This window comes from Spermophilus citellus (genome assembly GCF_964194105.1).
Source record: "Spermophilus citellus genome assembly, chromosome: 6".
Lineage (NCBI taxonomy): Eukaryota > Metazoa > Chordata > Mammalia > Rodentia > Sciuridae > Spermophilus > Spermophilus citellus.
The window spans coordinates 133,683,271-133,696,758 of record NC_138187.1 but is presented as its reverse complement, the minus strand read 5'-3'; the positions used below and the strand labels follow the sequence as shown (position 1 = coordinate 133,696,758).

The 13,488-nt window shown below is 47.9% G+C and overlaps 1 protein-coding gene across 1 annotated transcript in view; it reads right to left on the bottom strand.

The window, feature by feature from the left end:
- KDM5B (lysine demethylase 5B) overlaps positions 1 to 6,533 on the bottom strand; it is a 77,551-nt gene extending 71,018 nt beyond the window's left edge. The window contains exon 1 of the mRNA XM_081297714.1: positions 6,121 to 6,533. Coding sequence (XP_081153840.1) covers positions 6,121 to 6,324 — 204 coding nt within the window. The 5' untranslated portion in view covers positions 6,325 to 6,533. The remainder of the gene's footprint in view (positions 1 to 6,120) is intronic.
- Positions 6,534 to 13,488: the final 6,955 nt, after the last annotated feature.

The window sequence follows — 13,488 nt, the reverse complement described above, 5'->3', positions numbered from 1 at the left end:
GAACCTACAAAAAGGGCTGATATAGCTCAGTTGGTAGACTGATTGCCTCATATGCACAAAGCCCTGGGTTCAATCCCCCTCACCACAAAAAAAGAAAGGTGCCAGCAAGTCACCTTGATCTTGGACTTCTGACCTCCAGAACTGAGAAAATACATTTGGAAAAAAAAAAAAAAAAAAGAACCTACAAAAAGATCCCATGATGGTACATAAACCAGGTGATTTTTGGAGGGAAGGGGCAAGTAGTGGGGACTGAATCCAGAAGGGTGTTAACACTAAGCCACATCGAAGTCCCTTTTTATGTATCTGAGATAAGGTCTCACTAACTTGCCAGAAGATGACCTTGAACTTTGGATCCTTCTGCCTCAGCCTCCCAGCAAGTTGGGATTATAGGCATGCACCCTGGCCTGGCTCTATTTTTTTTTTTTTTTTTTTTTTTAGTTTACAAATAATTTTTTACCTTTCTAAAAGAAAACTCCCTCGGGCTGGGGATGTGGCTCAAGCAGTAGCGCTCTCGCCTAAAAGAAAACTCCCTCAAAGGCAGATTTCTGCCTACCTATATATATATTCAAGTATCCCAAACATACTGGACTTTGTTATTGTCCCCCAAATTAAACAAATAAATAAGTTTATCAGTAAGCTATCAACCAGAAATGCTCCAAGAGTAGGTTAATAGATCATAAAGAAAATTAAATACTTCAGAGCTGGGGATGTAGCTCAGTTGGTAGAGGGCTTATCTCACATGCACAGGCCCTGGGTTCAACCCTCAGCACTACAAAAAAAAAAAGGGGGTGGGGAGGGAGGGAGGGAGAGAGAGAATTAAATACTTCAAAAAAAAAATGAATGAGTTTATAGGGCAGGGCGCCTGTAATCCCAGACTCTTTGGAGGCTGAAGCAGGAGGATCCAAGTTCAGGGCTGGCCTCACTGATTTAGCAAAGCCCTAAGCAACTTGGGGAGGCCCTGTGTCAAAATAAAAAGTAAAAAGGATTAGGGATATAGGTCAGGGATAAAGTACCCCTAGATTCAATCCACAGTCCAAAAAAAAAAGAGAAAAAAGAATTTAAGGGTTAATACTTTTCCTTTTTATGTCTCTAAAATAAAAGAATGTAAACCCTGGCTTTAATAGAGAACCCTTATTTAACACTTTACAAAGGCAATTCTATATTCATTTTACTTTTTAAAGTAAAATTTATTTTACTTTAGATTGCATGTTTAAAATCATATCCTATAATCACGGGAAGGGAAATTTTTCCAATGGGGGTGGGGACCAATCTTTAGCTGACACATGTATTTGCAATATCATTCACATTCCACTCTATTTGTTGATTAGCTCAGTAAGAATTGTATAGATGAATAGATGTTCTTGACTCCTATAGTACATCCCATTTGCCACTGGTTGGTCAAATTTGGGTAAATATCCTCTTAGACACTACAACAAATGAAGTATATTTTTGCTTTGTTTAAGGTAAATACTTGTGACCTAGAACTGCAGAACTTCATTCAAACTCTTACCTTCTACTAAGTTTTTCCTCCAGGGCATTACAGTGCTAAATTTTTTTTAATATTTATTTTTTAGTTTTAGGTGGACACAATATCTTTTATATTTATGTGGTGCTGAGGATTGAACCCAGTGCCTCAAGCATGCTAGGTGAGCGCTCTACCACTGAGCCTCAGCCCCAGCCCCAGCTTAATGGTCTTTCAGACCATTTGTTCCCACATGATGATCATGGAGGGGGAGGCAGAAACTGACTTTCCCCTCTTCATGGACATGAATGCAGCTTCCCAGCTCTCTGTTCAGCTGAGGTGGAAGAAGCCTCTGGAGCTGGAAGAGTCTTCCTCGGCTCCAAGATAGCTGGGCCACCGAGTGCTCTGGCCTGGAGTCTCCTGAGTGTGCTGGCATGGTGGGGGTGCTTCTCCAGGGACCCAGGTGGAGACGCCTGCGGGTACTAGCTATCCCTGCATTTACCCTACAATTTCCAAGGCTATAACTAAATGCCAGAGTTGGGTACTTTTAAAAGATCGTAGCTTTGGAGGTTGAAGTCCAAAGTTGGGTGGCCCCCTCTGCTGGGCCTCTGCTGAGGGCCTCCTTGGCTGCATCACAGTAAGACAGACAAGTGGGAACCGAAATGGCCATATGCAGGTAGGGCGCCAAGCGCTGGGATGGCGTGGATAGCCTTGCTTCAGACTAGCAGCGCTCTTGCAATAACTTACAGTCCTAAATTTGTCTTAAAAAGCAGTTACAAGCTAGAAGTAGTGGTGCCATCTGTAATCCCAGCTACTTGGAAGGTTGAGGCAATGGGATCACAAATTGGACGCTGGCCTCAGCAATTTATAGAGACCCTGTCTCAAAATAAAAAAAGGATGGGCTAGGGTTGTGGCTCGGCAGTAAAGCACTTGCCTAGCACCTGTGAGGCGCTGAATTAGAAAAATTAATGTTTTATGTCCAACTACGTACGACTAAAAATTTATATACATAAAAAGGATAAGGAGGTGGCTCAGTGTTACAAAGGCCTTTGGGTTCAATCGCCAGTATCCCCAGCAACAAATGTAGGTACAAATGGGTACAGGGTTTCTTTGGGGAAGATAAAAATGTTCTAAAAATTGACTGAATGCACAACTCTGTGAAAATACCTCAAACCAATAAATGTACACTATAAACTGGTGAATTGCATGGCATATGTTTATTTTAATAAAGTTAATTTTTAAAAGTAATTTCAAGTTTGCTTTTTTTTTTGTTGTTTTTTGCTCAAGGATGTTCCTATTTTTAAATTTAATGTGACCAAATAATAACCACAACCAAAGAAAGATCTTACTCAAAGATGCTATGTTAAAACAAAGTAGTTTTTTACCTTGGCTATAAAGGTGAAGGAAAACGCTAATGACCACAGAAGTTAAAGTTGAAAAAAAGTATCCGTTGTGCCACTTGGGGTTTGATCTAAATCTCTACTTTTGGACAAAAGTGGAACTTGCCTATCTATGGCCAAATGTTAGCTGTTTTAAGGCAAGAAAGTTATTAAAGCCATCAAATATGTCCCTATAAAACTTGGAGGATTCAAAAAAGGGTCTACTAAGCAGCTAACTATTCTTGCCTAATAGTTACACTCCTAAAATTAATGATCTCCAAACACCGAAAGTGATATGAAAAATACCACTTTAAACAGAAATCTTATTAAAAGAGCAAATTAAAATTTGCATTTTAAAGGCAATAAAACCAGAAACCAGATTAATTGTAAATTTTAAAAGATCTCTGCTGAGAAAATCTGGTTATCCTAAGTATTTGCTATCATTTGAAACAAAGGTTTATTTCTCTCTTTAAAACCAAAACCCAGGTATTGAGTATAGTCTTCTTGACTTATTACTTTTATCACTTTTAATCTTACTGTATTTTCACAAATTTCTGTGTACTCCTATACTCCCAACATACAAAGTAACATGAATATCCTAAGTTTTCACAAGCCAAGCAGCTCTGTACCCTAAGAAAACAGGTAAAAACCTAAGCTATGTAAGCACCATTAATAAAGGTAAAAACAAAAGGGAACAGAAATGCTTTATAATTCTACCCTTTACCTCCTAACAAGTAAAATACCAAAGGTCCCAATGCCCCTTTTAATACAGCTACTGGTATTCCAAAAACTCAAGAAAAATCATCTACAAACATATACATTATAAAGCTATCACCATGGAAAATTTCATGTCTCTTCAGGTGTTTTTTGTTGTTTTTGCTGTATTTCAACTGTATGAAACCACTTGTTCACAGTTTTCCCAAAAAACAGTTGCTAAAACAAAGAATGTTTACATATCTTAAGAAGCCTTTGTTCCAACAAGACCCCTCTTCAAGACTAACTTCTGGAAAGATTTCCCTTTTTTTGGTTATATCAACAGCAAATAGTCCCAAACTCTTTCCATTTGGGAGAGGAGTTTGTTAAACAAAGGAGGAGGCAAGCCCCCTTCACACAAAGAAGGTCTACAAAACAGAGCACTGGTCATGTTTGTAGATTATTTGTTCCTCCTTACCCCTTCCTCAGGCTGTAGTATATAGTACTCTCAATACAAAATGGTGGCCATCATGTCTGTCTGACATTCAGGGTGGGAAAAGGCAACACAATCGCATTTTGCAAAGACTGCCATTAGTGTGCTAGCCCAGATGAGGAAATGGGTTGCCAAAACCTAACCAGAGCAACACTATGTTTTCGGTAAAAGGGATTTATAAAAGGAAAAGAAAGCAAGATAAAGGACTTACCCCAGCCCTAGTATACTACAATACCAACATGGAGGACAACTCCCAGGAACCTAACTCGGAACCTAACTCTTCACGTTTTGGTTACCATGAACTTGCTCAGGTTGCCTAATTTCTGAATAAAATCTCATTAATGCAAACGTCCAACATTCATATTCATCCTTCCCCACATCTGCCATAAAGCTAAATTGCTGAATGTTGGAAACATTATTCTTCATGAATTAAAATCTTGACTCTAACCAAACCCAGTGTAACTTTTGCAGGCCTATCTACACTCTAAAGAAATGTACTTCCCGTAAGCAACAATAATCAACCTTGTCCACTTCCCTGGAAGAAACGGATCTATTTTCAAACATTTTCCCCACACCAGCTGGCCAGCTGTCTTTTGAGGCTATATTTCATCTCCATTTTAAAATTTCTCCCCCCAAAAAAGACAAAGTCTGGAGTCCGTGTTTTTATTTTTTATTGGGGGGTGGGGGCGGGGGTGGTTAAGACTTTACTCGAGATCTCCCTCAAAAACTGCTTTCCAAAACACAGTGATTACACACGGAATCCCGGCAACTCGAAATGTCATTACAAAGAGCAAGTTTAAGGAACAAGGGGGAGGGGGGGGTCTTTTTCCACTCACGGAGGGGGGGGGCGGGGGAAGAGTGGGGAGAAAATTCTTAAAAGCAGTAGGAAAGGCAGTTAAACCTCCTTTCAACCGTCCCAGCCCGTCCAACCGTCGTTTAGGCCAACTCCGGCTCAGACCATCCCAAAAGGTGGGCGAAAAAACAGGGGTGTCGGAGCGCATCCAGTTCCGGCTGGGGGGTGGGGGACAGGGAGGGGTTGGCCGGGTTTTCCTCCGCGGACGTTGGAGCCGTTAGGGATGTTTCGGAAGCACCCCACCCCTCACTCACAGCCCCCCGGCCCAAGGCGCTTCAGACAGGGCTTGGAGGGCTCGCTGGGTGGGCGCATTTCAGCTCGGGCAGGTCGGGGGCCAGGGGTGAAATCGGCAGCGGCCCGGCGTCTGACATCTCCCCCACCCCATCCCACCAACCCCGCCAGGCCTCCCCCGGGAGCCGCGCGGCCCGGCCAGAAGTCGGCGTGGGAGCATCCGCGAGCGTGGGCGGGCATCCGGGCCCACCGCCGCCTGTCCTGCTCACATCATCCCAAAAGTGCTCCCCAAACACTTGTGTCCCCCAACACACCACCGCTCCAGGCCCAACCCGCAGCTCCTCCCCGCCCCCCGGCAGCGCTGGCCGCCTCTCCCTGACCCAGGCCTGGGGGCCACCTGGAGACCCGGGGACCAGGGGGTGGGGGGTGCCCTGGTCTGGAGGGTGGGGCGCCCAGGTGAGGGCCGCTCCGGGCCGACGCCGCCACCACACAAAGGACCAGGGGCTCCCGCCGCCATATTGAAAACTTTCCTCCTCGCACGACAACTCGAAAGTCCCCCACCCCCACCCCATCACACACCCCCGCACCCCGGGGGAGGAGGCGAGGACCAGCCTGCGGAGCCCGGCCGGGCCCAGAGCCCTCCCTCCACGCCCGCGCCTCCGCTGAGCTCCGGGAGGAAACTCCCCCGCGACCACCTCCGGCTCCTGCCACCACTCCGTCCGGAACCGAACCCGAACCCCCAGGCCCGGCCGCGCACCCGTCCGCCCGAGCCCGGCCGCCACCCGGCTCTCGCGTGGCATCGCCGAAGCCCCCGCTCTTCCACACTCCTTATCTCCCACCCAGAAGAAGCCCGGGTCTTCCTCCCACTGCCTCAACCGGGCAGCCCCAAACTTGACGAGGCCTGCGGGGCGACTACTCCCCGCCCCCCGCGCCTCGGGCCTCCGGGCCCCGCGCGTCCTCGCTCCCTCCCCCAGCCGCGAGCAGAATCCGGGGTGCTGGCGTGACTCACCGGCGGCGGCCGCACCTTACAGATCCCGGTCTGCTCGGCTATGGGCCGGATCTTGTGGATGAAAGCGAAGGGGTCCGCGAACTCTTCCCAGCTGGGCTCGAAGACCGGACACTCGGGAGGAGGCAGGAACTCGCCCAGCGGCCCCGGGCTCCCAAGGGGCAGAGCCGGGCGCGGGCCCTGGGGCAGCGCGGTGGCCGGCTCCATCACCGGCGGTCAGGCAGGGCCGAGGACTAGGTGGGCTCTGGGACCGCGGCTGAGAGCTCCGCTCCGTCCGAGACCTGTACAGACGCGGCTCGAGCGATAGCAAGTCCGACTTGTACTAGCAACGGCAGCACCTAGGGCTTTTTCAGCCTTCCTCCGACGACGTCTTGCCGCTAACCCACGCCGTGCGCCTCCGCCGCCACGGCGAGGAAAAAGAGTCCCACCCCCACCCCCACCCCCACCCCGCGCGGAGCTCTCCGCCCCGCCCCCGAGTCGGGAGGGGCCGGGCCTTCAGCCTGGGATGGAGTCTATCCTTCTGATTGAGTTGCGCCAACATCTACTGACCGTTTACTATGTATCAGAGTTACTGCCCTTAAGAAGTTAATAGACGGATAGAGAAGATCGGACCCACAAGGCGATCATTCAATCGTGTAGTATACTGTGCCACGATATAAGTATACACTTATATATACAGGAGGGGCAGAAAGAGTATTGAGAATAGGAGAGGATTTTCCAGGTAAAAGGAACAGCTTGAACAGAATAGCATGGATGTGAGAAGACAACAGTAAGGATGGTAGTACTTGCGTATCCTACTGTTCTAAATGTTTTATATGATTAATCAGTCTACACAACAACCCCATGAGTTAAGTATTCCTTCTTACATGTTACAAAAAGGAATATTAAGCAATTTGTCCAAATACATAAAACTATTAAGTGATGGGAACTATTTATTAGGAGGTAGTCGTGTTGCAGGGAAACGAGTTATCCTCAACCACATGACAAGGTTGGATTTGAAAGGAACAAAGGCTCTTGAAATAATCTTGAAATCGTGGAGCTAAAATTAAGACAGTGATGCTATTGATTAGGAGATGCACATGCAGGAAATAAAATTAGGGATGAAGGAAGGAACCATGAGTATTAAGGATGAATCTAGTGTGTGGCACACCTGTCTGAGTGGCCCCCTAGCATCGTCTGGACATTCACTCAGATCATACTATACATAAAAAGCCATTCTAGGGAAGAAGATAATGTGTTCACTTCTGGATGTGTTGAATTTGAGGTGTCTCTAGTACATACTGCTGGAGATATCCAACAGGTTGAAAGATATAAATCTGAAGGGGAGACATAAATCTGGGGATTATTAGCATATAGGTAATAGTTATTAGTTATGTAATGTTAATCGTGCAAAAGGCACTGGGAAGGTATTGCTGTTATCCCCATTTTGCAGCAAAGGCAAGGGAGGCATAGTAAGGGTAACTAATTTGGAGATATAAATATATTTAAAGCACCTTTGGGGGATGGGGGAGTACGTTTAGCCCCAGAAAAGGTGGTAACAGTTCAAAATGTAGAATTTCAACACTGAATTGATCTCCTTTATTCAGAAAGCAGCCATCTTCATGAAAGGACTGCTTATCATGATCGCCTTGAGGAGTCATCACTGAAGCCCTACCCCTGCTTTCAAATTCTTCAAGAGTAATTTCATCAGATTCATCTTATCCTTAAGGATCTCCAATTAGATTAAAAAAATGGAGGGAGGGAGGAAAAGAAAAGAAGGCCTCTTCTTCATTAAACTTCCCAGAGGTATACAGCAGTCCTTGGAGATGGTAGACCTTTTCTTAGATCTCTAGGGCTTTGGATAAGCTTTTTCCTTCTCCCCACTGAAATAGAGCCTCAAGCAAAGGGGGCAGCTGGCAACCCCATTAGAGGGGAAAAAAAATCAGTGTAAGATAGTAGATATGGCAAGTTATTATGGTAGAATCAGATAGTGGATATAGAGGAATTTGTGCAGTTTTAACTTTGCTGAAATTTTTTCACAATAAAGTGTTAGGGAGAGCAGTCATTGTATTTGGGGGGCATTTCTGGAATTGATTTCCTGTCATGCGCTATTTCTTGGGAGAGCAGTAAGAATTTTGACCCTTTAGTGTTGGCATCCTACGAGCTGGGTGGGTATAACTTCGACAAGAAATCTCGATATATGTGAATAGAGACTATTATTTAACCGAAGGGCACAGGAGGAATGAACCTAAGAAAATCTTTTTCAATTTTCAGCAGTATGGTAGAACTCCTTCTCGCTCCCAATTCTCAAGGTCTCCCAACCTGCTTCCTCCATTTCCGGTAGTGCCCCTAAAGGATGAGATACTGTAGCTCCCAGATCAGGCAGCAGCTGTTTGGCTCTGCACGCACCCGATGTGACGTTAAGGAAGGGGGCGGTTGCCAGGATAGCTAGGGGAACCTAGGGACCGGGAGAGCTCTCCTGGAAGGCGACAGCTCCCCCGCCCCGCAGAAGACGCTTCCCCTTGCCCTTTATGATGTGTGTTTACATGGGCGGAGGGATCCCTCTCCAGCTGACAGCCACACCGCGACCGGCTCTTCTTTTTTTAAAGAGCCTAGCCACAGTCCGTGATTGGCCGCGGCCCGGGCTGCATCAGCCTCCGGGGGCGGAGCCCGGGCCGCATTGTCTCTTCTGGGGCCGGCTGGACGCCCCAGAGGCCGGACCTGGGCAACCCCGGTCGGGAGGTGCTGGGGCTACGGCTCCCCGATGGCCGGGAGCAAGGCCTGGGCGGGGCCAGATCCAGGTTCCCGGGGGAAAGCGGGGCTGCAGCCCGGGCGGCCCGAGCGGAACCAAACCCCGTTCCGAGTGCCACGTCTCCAGGAACCCCCTCCTTACTCTTGGACAACACACCACCCCCGCCCGGGCCTCCGTCCCTCAAACTACCCCCATTTGTGCGGCTTCAGATCGTAGCGATACATTGCTAGGATCATCATCTGCTTCCGCTCCTCTCAGTCCCCAGACCTCACGCCCCCAACCTGCTGGGTCCCACTCCCGGCCTGCTCCCCCGGATCTGCCTTCGCCTCGAGACTCGCCCGCCCGCTGCGGCGTCCCGGAGCTTCTTCCGGTCGCCGCGATGGGAAGACCACGCTCCTGGGTTCCAAACGGAGAGAGCGACCTTCCTCTACCTCCCCATCCCTCCTCTCACTGCCGGGGACTCGGCCAACGAATCATGGGGGGCAGGCCCGGCTCCCCAGCGACCAGGGAGGGGGCGGCGGCCAGCACAGCACGTAGCGCACGTGTAGAGCCCGCTCCCCACCTCCTCCGCCGCCGCGGCCGCCAGGGACGACTTCCCAGGGCTCCGGCTGTCGCGCGCGCCTCCCTTCCGCCCAGACTTCGGGTCTGCGCCTCCGAACACCCTTCCCTCCGCAGCCCTGCTGGTCCTTCCCTGGTTTCCCGAGGGTCCCGTGCCCAGCTAGCGCATCTCAGCTGCTCATCTCCGATCCGTGCCATCCTCTCAGCTCACCACCTCTGGTGCTCTGGTGTCAGATGTCCTCAGGACAAACCACAAACCTATGGGATTTGTCTCCTTGTTTTATTTATTTTGTTGATTCCCACAATACTGGGCTCCTACCCTTTATCGCTGCACATGTGACTCGCTATGTCTTTTCTTCCACCAGTGTCCCTGTCCTCTCCTCGGCACGTACGTGCCTCTTCCCTCTGATAGTAAGCCGCTAGAGGGAAGGACTGAAGTCCCTCTCTGTGCCCGGAACCAGACACGTGGTAGACGCTTCACCAATATTGAAAGGGAGGGGAAATGGGCTTGAGTTTCTGTGACTCCTGTAGGCTGAGGATAGAGTTTTGGGCAACTGTGGGAAAGAATCTGCTTGCCCACACGGAGCTGGAAAGAAGCTCACAGCAGATTGGAGGTGGGGCACTGGGGGCGCCCACATGGTGGGTGAACACGAGAAAATCCCGTCTTTTCTCAGTCTCCCCCGCCCAGTCCCCTGCCCTACTTAATTCCCTGGAACCCTCAACCTTTCCCTTTGGCTGCACTGGTCTCTTCTGTGGGACTTCAGTGCTCCCTGTTCTACCTCAACTCCAGCTGCAGTTCACACCAGGGTAAAGGTTTCATTTCTGTCTTTAGGAAGCTGAGTATAGGTCTTAAGGAGGCTCCTGGTAACTAAATACCTTTTCCTCCTTCCCATCTCCTCTCCCTCTCCAGTCCTGGCTCTTCCTTTCTCTTTATTCTGTTGCTGGGGATCATACCCAGGGCCTTCTGCATGGTAGGAAAAGGGCTATACCAAGAGTTACACCCACCAGCACCTTCTCCAATCCTGGTATCTCTTCCCTGCTGACTCAGCCCAACTGAGATCCAAGATGACTGCACCTTCGTCCTAAATTTTGGCTTACTTGGGTGTGGAACCTAAAGGACTAGACCCTGGTATGGGTCAGGCACTGGCAAATGGGATGTTCCCACGGTGCCAGCTACCTTGGCTACCCTGCCTATAGGAGGGGCAGAGTAACACCAGGGCTTCCAGGTGTGCCTTCCCATTCCGGTTGGGCCACTTTAGAGGCTTGGAACTCCCAAGGAGCAATATTGTGCATGCTTCTGAGAGAAGCTTAGAGGGAACCCCACATTCCCCATTAGTCCTGCAACTCTACCACCAGCACCCCAACTCAGGTCTTAGAGTTGAGGGGACCCTGTCAGTATGCTCAATGGCCTTGGATAGCTGGAATGTTTGGAATCCTCTGTATCTGGGATGAAAGACTTTAACAGGATAAAAGACTGCAACACTATGTCAGAACTTGAGAGAGCACCACCCCATTTACCTTGCCCCTTTGAAATTCTGCATTCAACCACATCATGCTGAGCACAGCGTCTGACAGAGTAAATGGTAAATGCTCATTCCCCTTTTTCTCTTCCTTGGCAAGAAGGGGTGATTTGTGAACACCTGGAAATAACATTCTAACATGAATAAGACAGGGCCACCAGCCAGGAGTAATTCACAGTCTACTTGACTAAACTTATGAAGTATGTGGTATTATTGTCATCATTTTTCAGAGAAATTGAGATTCAGAAAGGCTGATGAGTCAAAATCAAACCGATAATAATAGCAGGGCCAGGACTAGAATGGCCATCTTTGTACCTGCCTTTGATCTTCCCTAAACACCAGGCTGACTGTTCTAAAGCTAAGGAAAAAGGACATAGAGGCCTGATCTCAAGTTCACTACCAGCTGCCCCATAAACTGTCAATATCCATTATCTCCTGCTATGCTACAGTGGCTTCAAATGCTGACTCATCTCACCAGGCATGGTGGGCGGCACGTGGCTATAATCCCAGCAATTCAGGAGGCTGGGGTAGGAGGATCACAAATTGGAGTCCAGCCTCAGCAATTTAATGAGACTCTGTCCCAAAATAAAACATTAAAAAGAACTGGGAACAGGGGCTGGGGATTTGGCTCAGTGGCAGAGCACTTGCCTCGCACATGTAAGCCACTGGGTTTGATCCTCAGCACCAAATAAAAATAAAGATATTGTGCCCATCTATAACTTAAAAATTAAAAAAAAAAAAGAACTGGGGACATAGCTCAATGGTAAAGCACCCCTGGCTTCAATCTCCTATATCAAAACGACAAAACAAATAAAACTCAAATACTGCCAAGTGCAGTGGTTCATGCCTACAATTCCAGTTACTTGAGCACCCAAGACAAAATCACAAGTTCAAGGCCAGTCTTCACTACTTAGCAAGACCCTGTCTCAAAATAAGAGAACTGAGTGGTGGCCCATGCCTATAATCCCAGCGACTTGGGAGGCTGACACAGGAGGATCACAAATTCGAGGCCAGCCTCAGCAATTTAGTGAGAACCTGTCTCAAAATTTTTAAATGGGCTGGGGATGTGGCTCAGTGGTAAAGCATCCCTGGGTTAGAGGTCCAGGACCAAAAAACAAAGACCTCAGTGCTTTCTAGGGCCTAACAAATACACTAGTGAAGTCAGTCACAGAGTCTATGGAGAAGTGAGAATGCATGTCTAGCTACTGCTCAGACCATCACTGCATAGACAAGGGATTGCACCAAGTTCCAAGTTTTCCATGAGAAGCCAATTATTTAGGCTTTCATGTAAGCAATGCCAATATTTCAATGTTCAATCTTTATTCACATTTTTCAAAGACAGCAATATATATATATATATATATATATATATATATATATATATATATATATATATATATATGGCTTTAGTTTGACTATGTTCTGTGTGGAACCTACTCCCTCTCCACCTGCCAGCAGCCACCAGTGGGAGGATGAGTTTGAGTCCTTTAGCAGAGACAATGGTTGCCAAGGGACCACCTGCTGCGCCATAGGGAGAGAGGCAGGACCAGAGGTGCCTCATGTCCCATTCTTATCCCAAGGAGTTCTATTGATGCTCCTTGGCCTTGAGGAGGACCCTGACTTCCAGCTAAGTCAGAGTCACACTAAAAGTGGCAACTGGCACTATGTGGCAGGTGTCCTACCCATAACAACTATGTTGGTGAGGAGCCTAGAAGATGTCACAGGTTGGGTTTTTTTGTTTGTTTGTTTGTTTTGTTTTGTTTTGAATACTATGGATTGAACCTAGGTGTGCTTAACTACTGGGCCACATCCCCAGACTTTTTTTTTTTTTTAAAGACAGAGTCTCACTAAGTTGCTTAGGGCCTCACAAAGTTGCTGAAGCTGACTTTGTTTGGGTGCTAGAGATCAAACCCAGGGCCTTGTGCATGCCGGGCAAGCACTCTATCAACTGAGCTATATCCCCAGCCCCTGAAGCTGGCTTTTGACCTTGGGATCTTCCAGCCTCAGCCTCGGAAGCGTTGGAATTACAGGTATGTGATACCGCGCCCAGCTGAGCTTTTTCATATTTATTTTTCCCCTCCCTGTTTTTTTTTTTTCCCCTCCTGCAAATCCCTCAGAGAAGTGGGAATCTGATGGCAATATCCAGAAAGGTTCTCAGAGTGAAGAATCCAAAAGCAAAACCTAGCTGGAGTTTAGAAATAAGGGGAGATGGACCTTTCAAACATGAGGGGAAAAAAAGTGGTGCTGGCCTCTCCGGTTGCAAGTGCTAGTTCTTCATACAAAAGAGCTAACATTTATTGAGTGCTTGCTATGTGCCAGGCATCTTTGTAGGGATGATCTGTTTCCCTCTTCGTAAAAACTCTTAAGGCCATCGCTATTATCTTCTTTTGATATATGAGGAACTGGGGTTCACAGGGGCTGAGTCATGTGGCCAAGGCCACATGGACAAGAAGTTTAGCAGAACCAGATTCTGGCCCAACTCTCTAAGTCCAGAATCCAAGCTCTTAATCATCATGCGTCTACTGCCCTTCTCTAATACTGCCCAGGCCTCCTGGCACTGCT